This window comes from Podospora pseudocomata, chromosome 3 (assembly GCF_035222375.1).
Source record: "Podospora pseudocomata strain CBS 415.72m chromosome 3, whole genome shotgun sequence".
Lineage (NCBI taxonomy): Eukaryota > Fungi > Ascomycota > Sordariomycetes > Sordariales > Podosporaceae > Podospora > Podospora pseudocomata.
In genome coordinates this window covers 4,057,235-4,069,569 of record NC_085887.1, presented here as the reverse complement: position 1 = coordinate 4,069,569, position 12,335 = coordinate 4,057,235, and the positions used below count along the sequence as shown (strand labels likewise).

Here is a 12,335-nt window from a genome sequence, read left to right as displayed (position 1 = left end):
AAGGTGCATGTGATGATATCATCTACAGGTGGTGCCGATCCTACCTCATCTTACCCCTCGGCGTGATACAACGAGGCTCTGCGGTTCCAAAAACACGCACAGCAGGCCATGATCGGTAGGTGGGACAAGATAATGTCGTTCCATGGTACCACTATTGAAACCGAGCGAATATGGCCAACAGTGCGATAAACGAAAAAAACATCGGTAGGCAAGCAGAAGTGTATTCATTCTTCTTCGAGGCTTTGTTCCAATGAAGCGAACCCATGTGCAATCCCGCGCAACCCGTAACTCCAGAACAATTCTTGGACCTTTGCAAAATCAGAGTTGAGTCTGAGCTTGGCCCAGCAAGACAGCCTAGGAAAAACGGCCATCATCCCATTTGCTACAGAATTCCGTGCTGTAGCTTGTTTGATGTTCGGTCTGGAAGAAAATCAGTACAGGTCCATTTAATAGGTAACTGATGGTCGAACCCACTTCATGCGGTACTGCACGTACAACCTTGTCTCTTTGCAGGGTCAAAGCTTGGGTAGGGGACACAGAGCCATCCTCGAGCGCACACTCTATGACTCGCACCGCAGTCGTTAACTGAACATGGCCCGGTGTACTGGGCAACCGAGGCGGCAGCAAAGAAAGTGAAGAACAGAATTGGCGCCGAGAGCTTCATTGTACGCGATGTGGATATCCGCAGGAGATGAATGGTCAACTGGGCTGAGAACAACCACTCGACACAGAGGCAACGGGCTCTCACATCTTTATAGGCGAGTATGAGCAAACAACTCCGACTCTTCCGAGCCTGTGTCCCGTCGGTCAGATTGAAATGGGTGCACCACCCACGCGGCCCCTCGCCGCTTTAAGCAGGATCAACACTTGGCTCGTGGCTAGCTTGTGTAGCCGAATCGGCCATGTGCAGCCGGCAAACGTTAAGGGGGGTCCAGTGGTAACAAACTCAGATCTTTTGTGTCAGGTTCATGTTCTCTGAGCTGAAGCCATCAACATTTTATATTGATGTTATTTGGAACTAGGCACCATGATTTCACCCACCTAACGTCGGATAGTTGTCCGATGTCCGGTAGCGAGAGACAACTGTGCCTTTCGCATTCTTTGGAACCATCCAGAACTCCCCATGTAGGTCAGTCCGTCATCCATCCTTCCCGAAGTAATCGGATCATGCGTTCGCATTCTTGGATTTTCCGTCAGCTCTGGCCAACAGATAATGATCCTAATAGTTGTACAACCCGTTACAGAGCAGGCTCAGCTCAACTTTCATGCAAGTGAAGAAAGCCATCAGTTGTACCTACCTACCTAGTCTAGGTGAATCAAAAGGGGGCGGCCTCAAAAGATGTGTAGAAACCAGAATAAAATGCAAGCAACCCTCTGTATTCGTGTCCTGGGTTGAGACATGGCCTGTGATGAAAAGATAGACAAATTGACGTGGGCATCATGTGGAAAGGTGATCTGGTTTCGTATGTAGTCGTACAACTTTCAGATATTCGTTTTCCGTCACTACCTACCTCTCTTTCGAAGGTGGACCCTCATAACATGGAAAAACCATCACAAGACTCGGCCATTCTTAAAACGGCAACTGATGCACAAGACCCACGATCAGCGTCTCATGGCCCCGTTCAGATCCTCCCTGCATCCCACGGCTGAAGAAGATCTCAACAGGAGTGGGCGAAGCTTCACGACACCGGCTTTTTCCGCCTTGGCCCTTATACTCCCTACATTGCCAAGTCGGCACTGATGCTTATCTCCACACAATCACCCCAAGTCAATCAAGTGCGCAATCAAGCTTTTGATTTTCCCTGACAACCTTCTATTATACATGCATGTGGGATGCTAACCGATATCAAGATATTGGGGGTGCTGCTCCCTCTCTATCTACCACCCTTCTTCTTGTTGAGCTTGTCCATAGCCTTGGCATGACCATACACCAGCTCCTTGGCCTCGGGGTCCTCCAAATAAATGGTGAAGCCGTCATTGTGGTTGCGCCCATATGAGTAACCACCGTACCCAAACTGCCAGTACATGGTTCCCGCCAGCTTCTCCTCCACCTCGATCTTTTGCCAGCTGCCAATTACCTCCAGACGGGTAGAGTTGTGTGTCTTTCCGAGGTACTCGAGTCTGGCCTCGGGCGTCATCCAGCCGTACTCCTCGTGGACAACAGGCTTCTTGGCCTTGCGACCAGCCGCGGCGTGGTCCCGGATCCACTGCTGTGTCCATTCCACAGTCTTTGACCACCAGTCCGGGTACGAATGGAACACACCGAAGTCAATTGTGTCGATGGCGATCTCGTGGTCAAAGTCACCGCCGTTCCCGCCAGCGTAGGCCCAGTCATCAGAACCCTGGGGCAGGTTGAATTCACCCTCTCCGCCCCAGGTGACGAGATGGTGGGGATCGAGCGACTTGATGTAGGCGCTCATCTCCTTGACCCAAGCGCCCATGACGGCCGGGTTGCAGTTCGGGCTACGAGGAAGGTTGCGAGTGCCGTCAGCACCGCAACGAGGCTCGTTGGCGAGCTCCCAGCCAAAGATGGTGGGGGAGTCCTTGTAGCGAAGGACCATCTCCCTGACGTAGCGTTTGTAGGCGTTCTTGATCTTGGGAACTGTGTAGAACTGTTCACTGTCAGTGATCACACCACCATGTGAGAAGAAGGGCAGCTCTGAGTAAGGTACATACATCATCGTGATACTTTCCACCCAGGTTGACAGTGTAGACGTCCATGCCTCCGTAATCCGCCCAGTTGTTTGTCAGGGCAACCAACAGCTTGGTTCCGACCTTGTCAGCGGCCTTGACAACCTTGTCGAAGCCGGCCACGTTGATGGTGGAGGTGCCGTTGGGGTGGAACCACTGGAAGACCACCTCGGAAGGCCCAGCGCCTTCACCACCATACTGTGGAAGACCACCCGGGATATATGTGCTGTTCTTGTCGTTGAATCCCCAGGTGCGGAAGACGGTGAGACCTGCCTTCTTGGCGGCGGTCAACCCCTTTTCGACATCGGATTGGTCCTGATTGTTGTTAGCATATATTAATTGATCGTGACTGGAATGGATGGTGATGACATACGCCATTAAAGGGGAAGTAGTACGCATTGCTACCGGCAAAGTAAAAGTCCTTGCCGTCGAGCTTGAACTTTCCGTCTTGCACGGTAACAAAACCCTTGGGCGTCTTGCCCTTGTGAGGACCCTTTCCACCTGGGCCGCTGGGGGCGGCGGCAGCGGTAAGGGCCAGTAAGCTGAGGACGAAGGACTTGGCGAGGACCATGATGGTGACTGGAAGACTGTGATGAAGCAGCTTGCCCCTTCCAGAGGCCGAACCAAAAGCAAAAGGCCATGATGATATTTATCTTTGTTTAGTTCCCAGCACATAGCTGATTGCCATATTCACGATGCGGAAGTCGATGAGCCGCCCTTCAGGGGTTTGGTGTGCTTGGCGCGTCTTGGCAACGCCGTTTCCTGCACTCTTGTCCGGCCTGAGAGGTCGGGGTGATGGACGGGTGGATTTTCCCGGGACGGTTTCCGGGGTTATCAGTGCCCTAGAAGCTCGACGAGACCACGCCTGGATGCTGTTCGCCAATCGCCACCGGGAACACGCAGGGTCGGAAAGCAATGGGCCGCCCTCCCATTTTGAGAGCTTCCTTCCGACAATCTGGCTCCATATTCAGCCTTGGGGTGATGAAATGGAGACGGGGATGCGATCATCATCAGAGCATGTGCACATGGCAGAGATCGAAATGTAACGTCGGGTTGCCACTCCATGATTCCCTATCTCCATCGCGAACCTTGCATAAAAATGATGAACATGAAGAGAAGAGAACAAATATGTACAGTATAAAGTGTTGGAGACAGATAAAAGATGCAACGCCCGATGTAATGTGACCTCCTTCGTGACCCCTTTTATTCCCCATGCAATCCGAACGCCCGATGCCGCCCGACTCCCATTCATCCATCAATCACAATTTAGCGCCAGGTGGAATCGACAGCCATGCTCTGGCCCTGGCAGGCAGCAGGAACAGTGTAGGACCTGTTGGGATCGCTTTCCCAGGTCACAGCGCCGTTGCTGTCCACCCTGATGAACTTGTAGGTGAAGGAAGTGCCAGGAGCCAGGTTGAGGGTGGTGGACCAGACGGGGTTGGAGTTGGTGTAACCGGCAGCAGAGAGGGGCACAGCGTTGGCCGGGTTCCAACTGCCGAGCGCGGCGATGGAGCCAACAACCTTGATGTTCTGGCCATAGGCAGTGGTGGCCTTCTCGTTGAAAACGACAGGCACCGACGGGGCGGCAGCACACGAGGCACCGGGGGTGACGACAGTCGAGAAGGTGGTCGAAGCAGGCGGGTCGACGGTGCCGCTGCCCTCGCCGATGGCAATATCTGCGCAGGACAGGTAGATCTGACCGGTCTGGAACGAGTTCCACTTGAAGCTCAGGAGGGTGTGACCGACGTTGATATTGGGAAGCTTGATCTTCTTGGTGACGGGGAAACCTCCAGCAATCGAGGTGTAGCAAGACCCGCGGGGAGCATTGTCAACGCCCTGGCAGGCGCGACGGTCACCGGCATTGAAAGCATTGCAGGTGAACCAGTCGTTGCGCCAACACGGCTGACCGGGGGAGCAGTCAGGGCTGAAGCCGCAGTTCTGGCCCGAGACGTCGGTGCAGGGAAGCGTGCCCCTCTCGAAGCAGTCCTCGGCGGCCTGCTTCTCCTCGTCGGTGGGGAGATAGCCAGGTGTGAGGAACTTCTTGACGAGCGCCTGATCCTGGCAGATACGGTAGGCGAACATGCCACCGTGGTCACCATTGTTGTCGACGCACCACTGAACGTCGATGGTCTGGCCAGGAGAGTAGCGGGCGACGGGAGAGTTGCCCCACAGCCCAGCGCGAGGCTGGTTGTAGTCGATGCTCACGCGGGCGTTGTAACCACAGGGTCCACTGCGGCCAACAGGAGCAACGTCAAGATCGGGCCAGGCCGAGACAGGCTCGAGAATGGAGCACTCGGGGCAGGAGTCAAGGCCAGCCTGGTGGGTTCATGTGTCAGTACTGAGGTTCCAGAGAACTCGCAGCTTGCAGCTCTTACCTCGGAGCCAAGACGTGTCCGACTGGACGGGATGGTCAGGTAACCATGGCCGTGAACCACAGTGGCCACCGTGAGGACGGAAAAGGTCGATGACAGCTTCATTTTGGCTAGTCGTTACTGGATGGGCTCTTCGGAGGCGATGAGGCTGGCTGGTGGTGTTTTGGAGCATCATGGCAGCGAGGGTCCGGGACTTAAATAGGTAGATTTTTGCTTGATGGCGACGACCACGGCAACCTACCAAGCCTTCATCTTTGGAGGTGACATTGTCGGCGTCTTGCTCGGCCCTTCAAAAAAAAAACTATGCTGCCGAGGTAGGCCACCACCTGGCCGGCGAAAGCCTGCGATGTCGCGTTTCAGTGCGTCTTCCAGGGCGAATTTCCCCAGGATCGTCAACGTCTTTTCACCGTTACACCAGATCACTCCCGTGGGCGCCACAATCCGGGGCCCCGCGACCACAACAAACCCCGTCTGTGGAGAAGGGCACTTGGCACGGCGCACCTCGGTTAGTAGTGCCGGGCCATTGCACTGCAGTCTGCGGCCGGAGTTGCTGGTCTGGGGAGCATGCCCGCAGTCAAACGGACCGAATCTGGCTGGGAATTGTCAACACGTGCAAGCTGCACGTCATGCTAAGGTTGACCATGCACCGTCATGGCACCGACAAAAGGCCGCTGATCCTCGTTGCCATTGGGCCAAGAAGCGCCCGAGAGGGTCGGTGGTGAAGCAGGCTTTGCCTGGTGGTTCTAGTGTCCTTGATCCGGAGCATGGCACGGCGTTGTCTTTCTGTGGTATACCTATACTTACCTACACTCGTTAGATAAAAGTAGGATTGGGCTTCGGCATGGCAGCCTACATCAACAGTGAGTTTAGTCTGTGTTCCCGCCCAATTTTTACTTGGGGTTATTTCAGTCGGCTCTCCGAAGCAAATGGAAAGGACCACCATGGCTTGAAGAGGTTTGGAGGGTGAAGGGTTTCCGCCAATAGGTCTAGTTGGCAAGTCGACTCGAGCTGGCCACCTAGGCTGGTATCATGGGCTCCTTAGATAAGGTAGGTACCGAACACATCGCTTGAATTATCTGAAAGGCATAGTTCAATCATCATTATCTCCGTAGTTTGACTATGACGTGGCGCCATGGCTTCATTGAACAGCGAGAACCACATCTTTAGACTATTGACAGGTTTCACCTGATACATTCCATACAACCCAGCAATAAAGTAACTACGTCATTCGTTTGACATTTCCGAGTAGGTACCTACTTGACAAATCTGACATCTAGAATACTTGCCCGGATACCGTACCTACCTTGGGTATTGTGATTCGAGAATCCATCATGGTGGATTCATGTAACCCAAGAGGCTGCGGTCTGGGTGGACTCAGTCGGCCCGTTACCTTAGGTATACTGAAACCCTGGGTTGCATAACGGGTAGAAAAGCTGCATCTGATGCTGAATTTCAGGGCATGATGACGAGCTGAAAAGCCCTGAGAGAGCCGGTCACGAAATTCCCTGATCTTTCAGTTATTGATAATTTGAACTTACGTTGAGAAGTAGCCCCGAAAAAACTCTCTTTTTAAGCAAAGATATCTCTGTAATTCAGTGTTAACTACCTACGTTAGTATAACTACCTACTTTGACGGTGAAGAAGAAATAGGAAGTGGACCGTCCCCTCCATGTCAAAGCAAGACCATCATCCCAATCACTACCACTAACCAACCCCACACACCTTGCCCGACCAAATTCCCTGCCGTCCCATTTCCCTTCTCTTCCTTATCACCATAAGAAGTCAAATTAGCCTCATAAAACCTCACAGTAATGTTGCCTCCCCCGATCCAAGGCCCGGGTATCGACGTCTCTACTATTTTTCTTTCCACCTTCGAAGCTGGAATATCTTTTGTTTTCATTGTCGCCGTTACGGAAGGAATTGGTGCTAGAAGTCGATCAAAGAGACGGGGCATGGCGGAGGAGAATGCCTCGACGATGTCCGCTTTGTCTTGTTCTTGCAGTATGTATGTACTGACTGGGTCTGGGGTGGGTGTTGGTGATGAAGGGGTTATAGTTTGGGTTCCTGTTTTCGTTACGCGGTTGAGAGTTTTGTAGCCCTGGAGGTTGGTGGTGACGACGGTTGAACTAGTAGTTATGATGATAGGTGTGGGTGCACGCGTAGGTTGAGCACTGACAGCTACCGAGGTCTGTTTCGTGCTTGTTGCGGTTGCGGTTGCTTTACTTCTGCTCCAGGCATCGATCCTGCTGATGTGCTGCTTCATGGGCGTCGGGATGGGTCTCAGCGAGGTTGAAGTCAGTGGATTGAACAGGCCATTCTGACATTCCATATTCTTGCACGTGTCCGTGTCGTTCGCTATCAGGTACCCGATACCAAGAAGATCTTCTCTAGGGAGAGATAGTACGGCCAGGAGTGCTAGTGGGCCTTGCTTTAGGTAGGGTAAAAGTGGCTTTGGAAAGAGACCCTTTTGTATGAGATTATCGATGGCTGAAGGGTATCTGTAGTCCACGTATTCGGCGAGCTCATTATCCTCGGGAGTTTGAAGTGGTACAACTACTCTAAGTTTTGGCAGGCAGAAACTGGGCTCCCCCTTGACATGCGTATTAAGAGAAGACTCTAGTTGGCATGTAAGAGGACTCAAAAACTCGAAAGTATCCATGATATAATTTGCCTTTGATGGGTACTGCGCAACTGTGGGGGTAAGAGGTCTCAAAAGTGACGGAGGACTGAGAGGGCGCGGTATTTGGGGATTTGTTGCGTAGACTCTCACAGCCCAGCGGCGTCTCTCGAGACTCCTATTTGCCGGTTCGTTACCTAATTCTTGTTTTGAAACACTTGCTAAACAGGTTTTGGACACTTACCCTCGCTGTTGGGAAGACTCAATTACCCCAGCGAAAGCCAGAGATAAAGAGCAGAGGAGAAGAAACGATTCGCCTGGAAACATGGTGTCAGATTAGCTAGATTCCCTTCTCTTGGCCAGAGCGCGATCTGTGTTAGGACCAGACTGTCATGGGCTGACTTCGACCTGTGATGAGCGAAAAGCATCAGCTTAATATCCTCTCGAGTCTGATTGTGCAATCTGCTCCGCCTCAGACATTTTCCATCTTGTCAACGCCACATATTGACAAACAGCCAATATCTGGTGTGCCGCCAAGTCTATGACGACGCCATTCCTGTCCCTTTAGGTGCTAAGAAGGAACTATTGGTCTGGCCAAGAAGTCGAGACGCATCCAGGCCTGGCTTGTCAGGTTGACGTGTGTGGCACAGCCTACCTCTTTACAAGCAATCCGTTTTCCAGTTTCCGGTCTAGAATTTATCCAACTGGGTTGGGAAGAATATGATATAGCAGGGCAGTTATAAGCGTACTCTCATAATCGGAGGTTCTGTCATCTACACACTTATTGAGCAAATGCTTGAGTGGAATTCATCAGTTGTCATTAACTGCAATGCGCATAAACTTCTCATTCAAGGTGACTTAAGGTAGGTATCAACCCTCTGCCTGACAGCATCGCAGTCTTCTAGCATCGCAAGTCTAAGCCTCAGCCTCCTCTTCACCGACGGGCTGAACAGGTCTGGTCTTTCTGCGCTCCGTCTGCTGATGGGGCTGTGCATGCTCGGCCTGGCTTCCTCCTCCAGAAATTCTTTTGCGAACAACCTGATCAACCCCGTCCTGTCTGTTATCGGCAGCCACTTCTCTCTTCTCATCCTCTCGACCGTTCGGCCAGCCTTCGGGCAGCACCACATCTCCGTCTGCGACACCCTTGATCCCATCGTCTTGGCAGACCATCTTGTCGGTCCACTCCTGTGGGCATTCAAGGTACAGTTCGGTTTGTCCTACAATCCAAGCGTCGCTGCTCTGATGTTAGCATTCGTGTCTTGTGCGCCCCCAATCATTGGTCAAGACATACCCCCACTCAGGCCCTAGGCAATCAGGAAGGGTCTTGTTCAGGGTGAAGCTTGCAACGTTCAGGTTGAGCTGCAACCAGATATCGAGGTTCGGATCAGACGGGATCCCATAAAATTCACAAATGTAGTTGGCTCGTAGGGAGCAACGCAGGGTGTCGGTAACTTCAGTGTTGGTGTTGGTGAGCGTGAACGTGGCGTTGCCGCGCTGGAGCACTTCGTCGCCAGTATATTCCACCTCGAGATTCTCCACCACCCACAGGCCAGGTTCGCTATCTCCTATGCACCTTTGCTGTCTTGGTGACAGGTGAGACGAAGCAGGGATGGCCAAGATGGAAGGCAGCAACGGAACGAGCGCGGTGAAGGGGGAGAGCTTCATGATGGTGTCTATCAATCTTGTGTGGTCGGACAATGCCTCACCGTCTCAGATAAGAGACTTTCTCCAACTCTTTATATCCTCCTGTCTCGCATCTACGTCACCTCGAAATACCCCTGAGATGTAAGACAACCCCGCATTGGTCTCCAATTCATCTACAATAAATCGGTGGGGGCAATCTATGATATCGCGGGAACCTGCCATCATCCGCTTTACCCGGCTTGCCAAGTTGAATGCGACGCCGGCAATAGGAAAGATTGTCGGCAGCGTCTCGGCGCTTCCGCTGTTAGACGTCAACAGGGACAAAGGGTACCTTAACCAAGGTACTGGTGCTAGGCGGCGCCACTATCAACTGTTGCGAGACACCAGAGAGGGCATGAGCCACCAACAGTCCTGGGATGAAACTAAGAGAGTTCCGGATGTTACGGATGAATGACAGTCGGAGCTTTTGTTTACAATAGAACGAGGCTTGCTAGTTACTTTGCAACATTGTTGTTCTTCAAACCATTCTACAAAACGAAACCCCCCAAAGGCTGCCTAATCCAACACAACCAACCCGCCGTACGCCTTGTGGGAAATGGCCTGCTTGAGCTGGTCGTATGGATCTTTTCTACGCTTCGCCTCTGGCTCTACCGTGACCTCCTCCCCGTCCTTGGTTACAACCACGGCCATCTCCTCATCCTCTTCCTTGATCTCGTCAAACCCAGCACCACCTAGGAAAACCTTGAGCATACCCTCAGAGTACCCGCTGACAAGAGCTGTGCCAACTTGATCAGCGGCCACGGGCTTGGGGCCGATGTCATATGAGCCGGAATATCCACCTCGACCCCCGGCCAGGTTCCAAAACACCAGCTCGGGCATCTCATAGCCCGCATCCTTGAAATCCTGTTGAATCCGCTCGAAGCTCGAAGACCACTGACCGGCACCGTACTGAGCCGAGTTGAAGTGCATGTCGCTAAAGACAAATACTCGCTTGACCATGTCCTCAGGCTTGACAGCATTCTTGATGGCCATTGGCAGGATCAGACGGCTGAAGACGGCACAGAAGTCTGTGCTGGTGCCCCAGTCCGCCCTTACCATCCTGTTATATTTCTTACCCAGACCCTCACTGAGGTCAACCTTCTCAACTTTGGGATCTGTGGAGAAGGTGATGAAAGCTCCACCAAACGGAGGCTTGGTGACTTCAGCCACCAGGAGCGAAAGGCCAATGGAGCTGTCCATGGGGGTGGTGCCATCTTGGAAGACAGGACTGCTCATGCTCCCAGAAACATCGCACACGGCGATGCAGGATTCCAGAGTGCCAGAGTCTTTGATGCGCTGGACAAGTGTCTTCCACTGGCCGTCAATCACCTTGGAGGTGGCAGCACCCACGACATCAGCCTTCATTTCCTTGAGCGTCCGCTTCTTCTTGGTTTGCGAGCCGAATGAGTATGTTGAACGGTCTGATGCCTCACGTGCGGCCTTGATGAGAGTGCTGGGAAGGAGAGTGGCACCACTGATCTGGGTCTTGCCAGTTGAAACGTCGTCGAGGTACTTCATGAACCGAGTCTCGTCCTTGGCTGCAAATATTGGGGTGTAATTGTTCATGGCCACAGACGGGACGCGGTCGTACTTTATCTTGTCGAGGGTTTTGGCCGACAGCTTGCGTTCGACAATGTCCAAGTGCTTGCGGAGGGCGGAGATATCCTTTCGATAGGCCTCACGTGCATGACGAAGGTACAGCTCACGATTGCCCGCAATGTCAGAGCTAAACATGGGTGCAGGATACATCAGCTCAGCGATGGTCGAGACGACAAACGTGTGTTTGTCGTGAAAGCGGTCTGTTGACGGAGCCCACTTGCCGCAGAGCGAGATTTGCTTCTTGGCCTTGTTGTCGCCGTCTCTTAGGAGGGCGATGTCCTTCTTGAGCTGCCCGGCAAAGAGACGCGAGACAGTCAAGTGAAGTGCGCGGTACGTGGCATCCGATTCCAAGAGTATACAGGCTTGATGGTGGCGGGCATCGCGGGTTTTGGCGCGCTGTTCTTTGGCCTTTTCCTGGTCGTATCGCACCGATGGTTTCGTTTCGCACTTGATATTGAGAACGTCGCGGGGACTGGCGAGGACGTTGAGCTTTCCGTTGGCGGCAAGAGCGAGGAGGTTCAAAAGATCCTTCCAATAGCCATGAGACATGCCGGTGACGACATCAAGGCCGGAGGCGTCCTCTTCTGTCGTTTCGGCTTCCACCATGACGAGATCCTCTTCGACCGCTTCGCTCTCTTGCTTCTTGGCCGACGTCGGCTTTGAAATCACGGGCCTGCTGAGCAAGTGGATGTTGCTGACCAAGGTGAGGGGGTGGTGCTCAGCCAGCCATCCGGCGCACCGGTAAAAGGAGATGCGCGAGCTCTTGCCGAGATGTATCGACCGGGCGTTGAAGATGATCTTGAGGGTGGCGAGGGGGTCCTCAGCCCAGGCAGCGGTGAGAATGCTGTCGAGACGATTGCTATCGATGACTTCCTCGAGCTCGGTGAACAGATCGACAAGAATACTGTTTGAAGACCGGAAGGTGACATCGCCATTTTCGGTAAGCATTTTGTCGTCGCTCAGGTGAAAGTCATTGACGCCGGTAATATGGGCTAGAAGGCCATCCATAAAGGCGTTTGTTGTTGGCTGAGCCGCGGCAGCTGCATAGCTTTTCTTGTTTTCGACCTTGATGTCGGGTTTGGTGTTACGCTGAAGCGTCTGTTCGAGATAGGTGGAAAAGTCCTCCTGTGACAGTCGCAGGGCGTCAAGCTGGGGGAGGAGAACTGGACACTTGGACTTGAGAAACCAGGTCTCGTCTTGCTGCTTATTATTGCTCTGGTCTGCCATTTCGATTGTTGTGATGGAATGACTGTTGGTCGACGACGAGATGGTGAAAGAGTGGGAAAGACTGAAGTGTTGATGAAGAAAAAGGCAGCGAGGACAGCTTCTGGCAGCACCGACTTGACTCACCGCCGAAGAGCTTCTTTGAATTG

The 12,335-nt window shown here is 52.9% G+C and overlaps 5 protein-coding genes across 5 annotated transcripts; all 5 read right to left on the bottom strand.

The window, feature by feature from the left end:
• Positions 1-382: 382 nt before the first annotated feature.
• On the bottom strand, positions 383-664 carry QC762_310630 (uncharacterized protein; the record flags this gene model as incomplete). The annotated part of the gene is made up of 2 exons (XM_062889360.1): positions 383-420; positions 496-664. The coding sequence occupies 2 exons, from the start codon at positions 662-664 to the stop codon at positions 383-385; spliced, it is 207 nt and encodes a 68-aa protein (XP_062745428.1).
• Positions 665-1,777: 1,113 nt separating this feature from the next.
• QC762_310640 (uncharacterized protein) lies at positions 1,778-3,262 on the bottom strand (the record flags this gene model as incomplete). The annotated part of the gene is made up of 3 exons (XM_062889361.1): positions 1,778-2,612; positions 2,677-3,006; positions 3,065-3,262. 3 exons carry the CDS (start codon positions 3,260-3,262, stop codon positions 1,875-1,877), a joined length of 1,266 nt encoding a protein of 421 aa, XP_062745427.1. The 3' UTR covers positions 1,778-1,874.
• A 695-nt stretch (positions 3,263-3,957) lies between these two features.
• On the bottom strand, positions 3,958-5,851 carry QC762_310650 (uncharacterized protein; the record flags this gene model as incomplete). The annotated part of the gene is made up of 2 exons (XM_062889362.1): positions 5,067-5,851; positions 3,958-5,007 (listed from the first exon to the last, which is right to left on the bottom strand). The coding sequence occupies exons 1-2, from the start codon at positions 5,166-5,168 to the stop codon at positions 3,958-3,960; spliced, it is 1,152 nt and encodes a 383-aa protein (XP_062745426.1). The 5' UTR covers positions 5,169-5,851.
• A 2,585-nt stretch (positions 5,852-8,436) lies between these two features.
• On the bottom strand, positions 8,437-9,345 carry QC762_310662 (uncharacterized protein; the record flags this gene model as incomplete). The annotated part of the gene is made up of 2 exons (XM_062889364.1): positions 8,437-8,914; positions 8,972-9,345. 2 exons carry the CDS (start codon positions 9,343-9,345, stop codon positions 8,596-8,598), a joined length of 693 nt encoding a protein of 230 aa, XP_062745425.1. The 3' UTR covers positions 8,437-8,595.
• Positions 9,346-9,879: 534 nt separating this feature from the next.
• Positions 9,880-12,189, bottom strand: QC762_310660 (uncharacterized protein; the record flags this gene model as incomplete). The annotated part of the gene is made up of 1 exon (XM_062889363.1): positions 9,880-12,189. One exon carries the CDS (start codon positions 12,187-12,189, stop codon positions 9,880-9,882), a length of 2,310 nt encoding a protein of 769 aa, XP_062745424.1.
• Between the last annotated feature and the right edge of the window lie 146 nt (positions 12,190-12,335).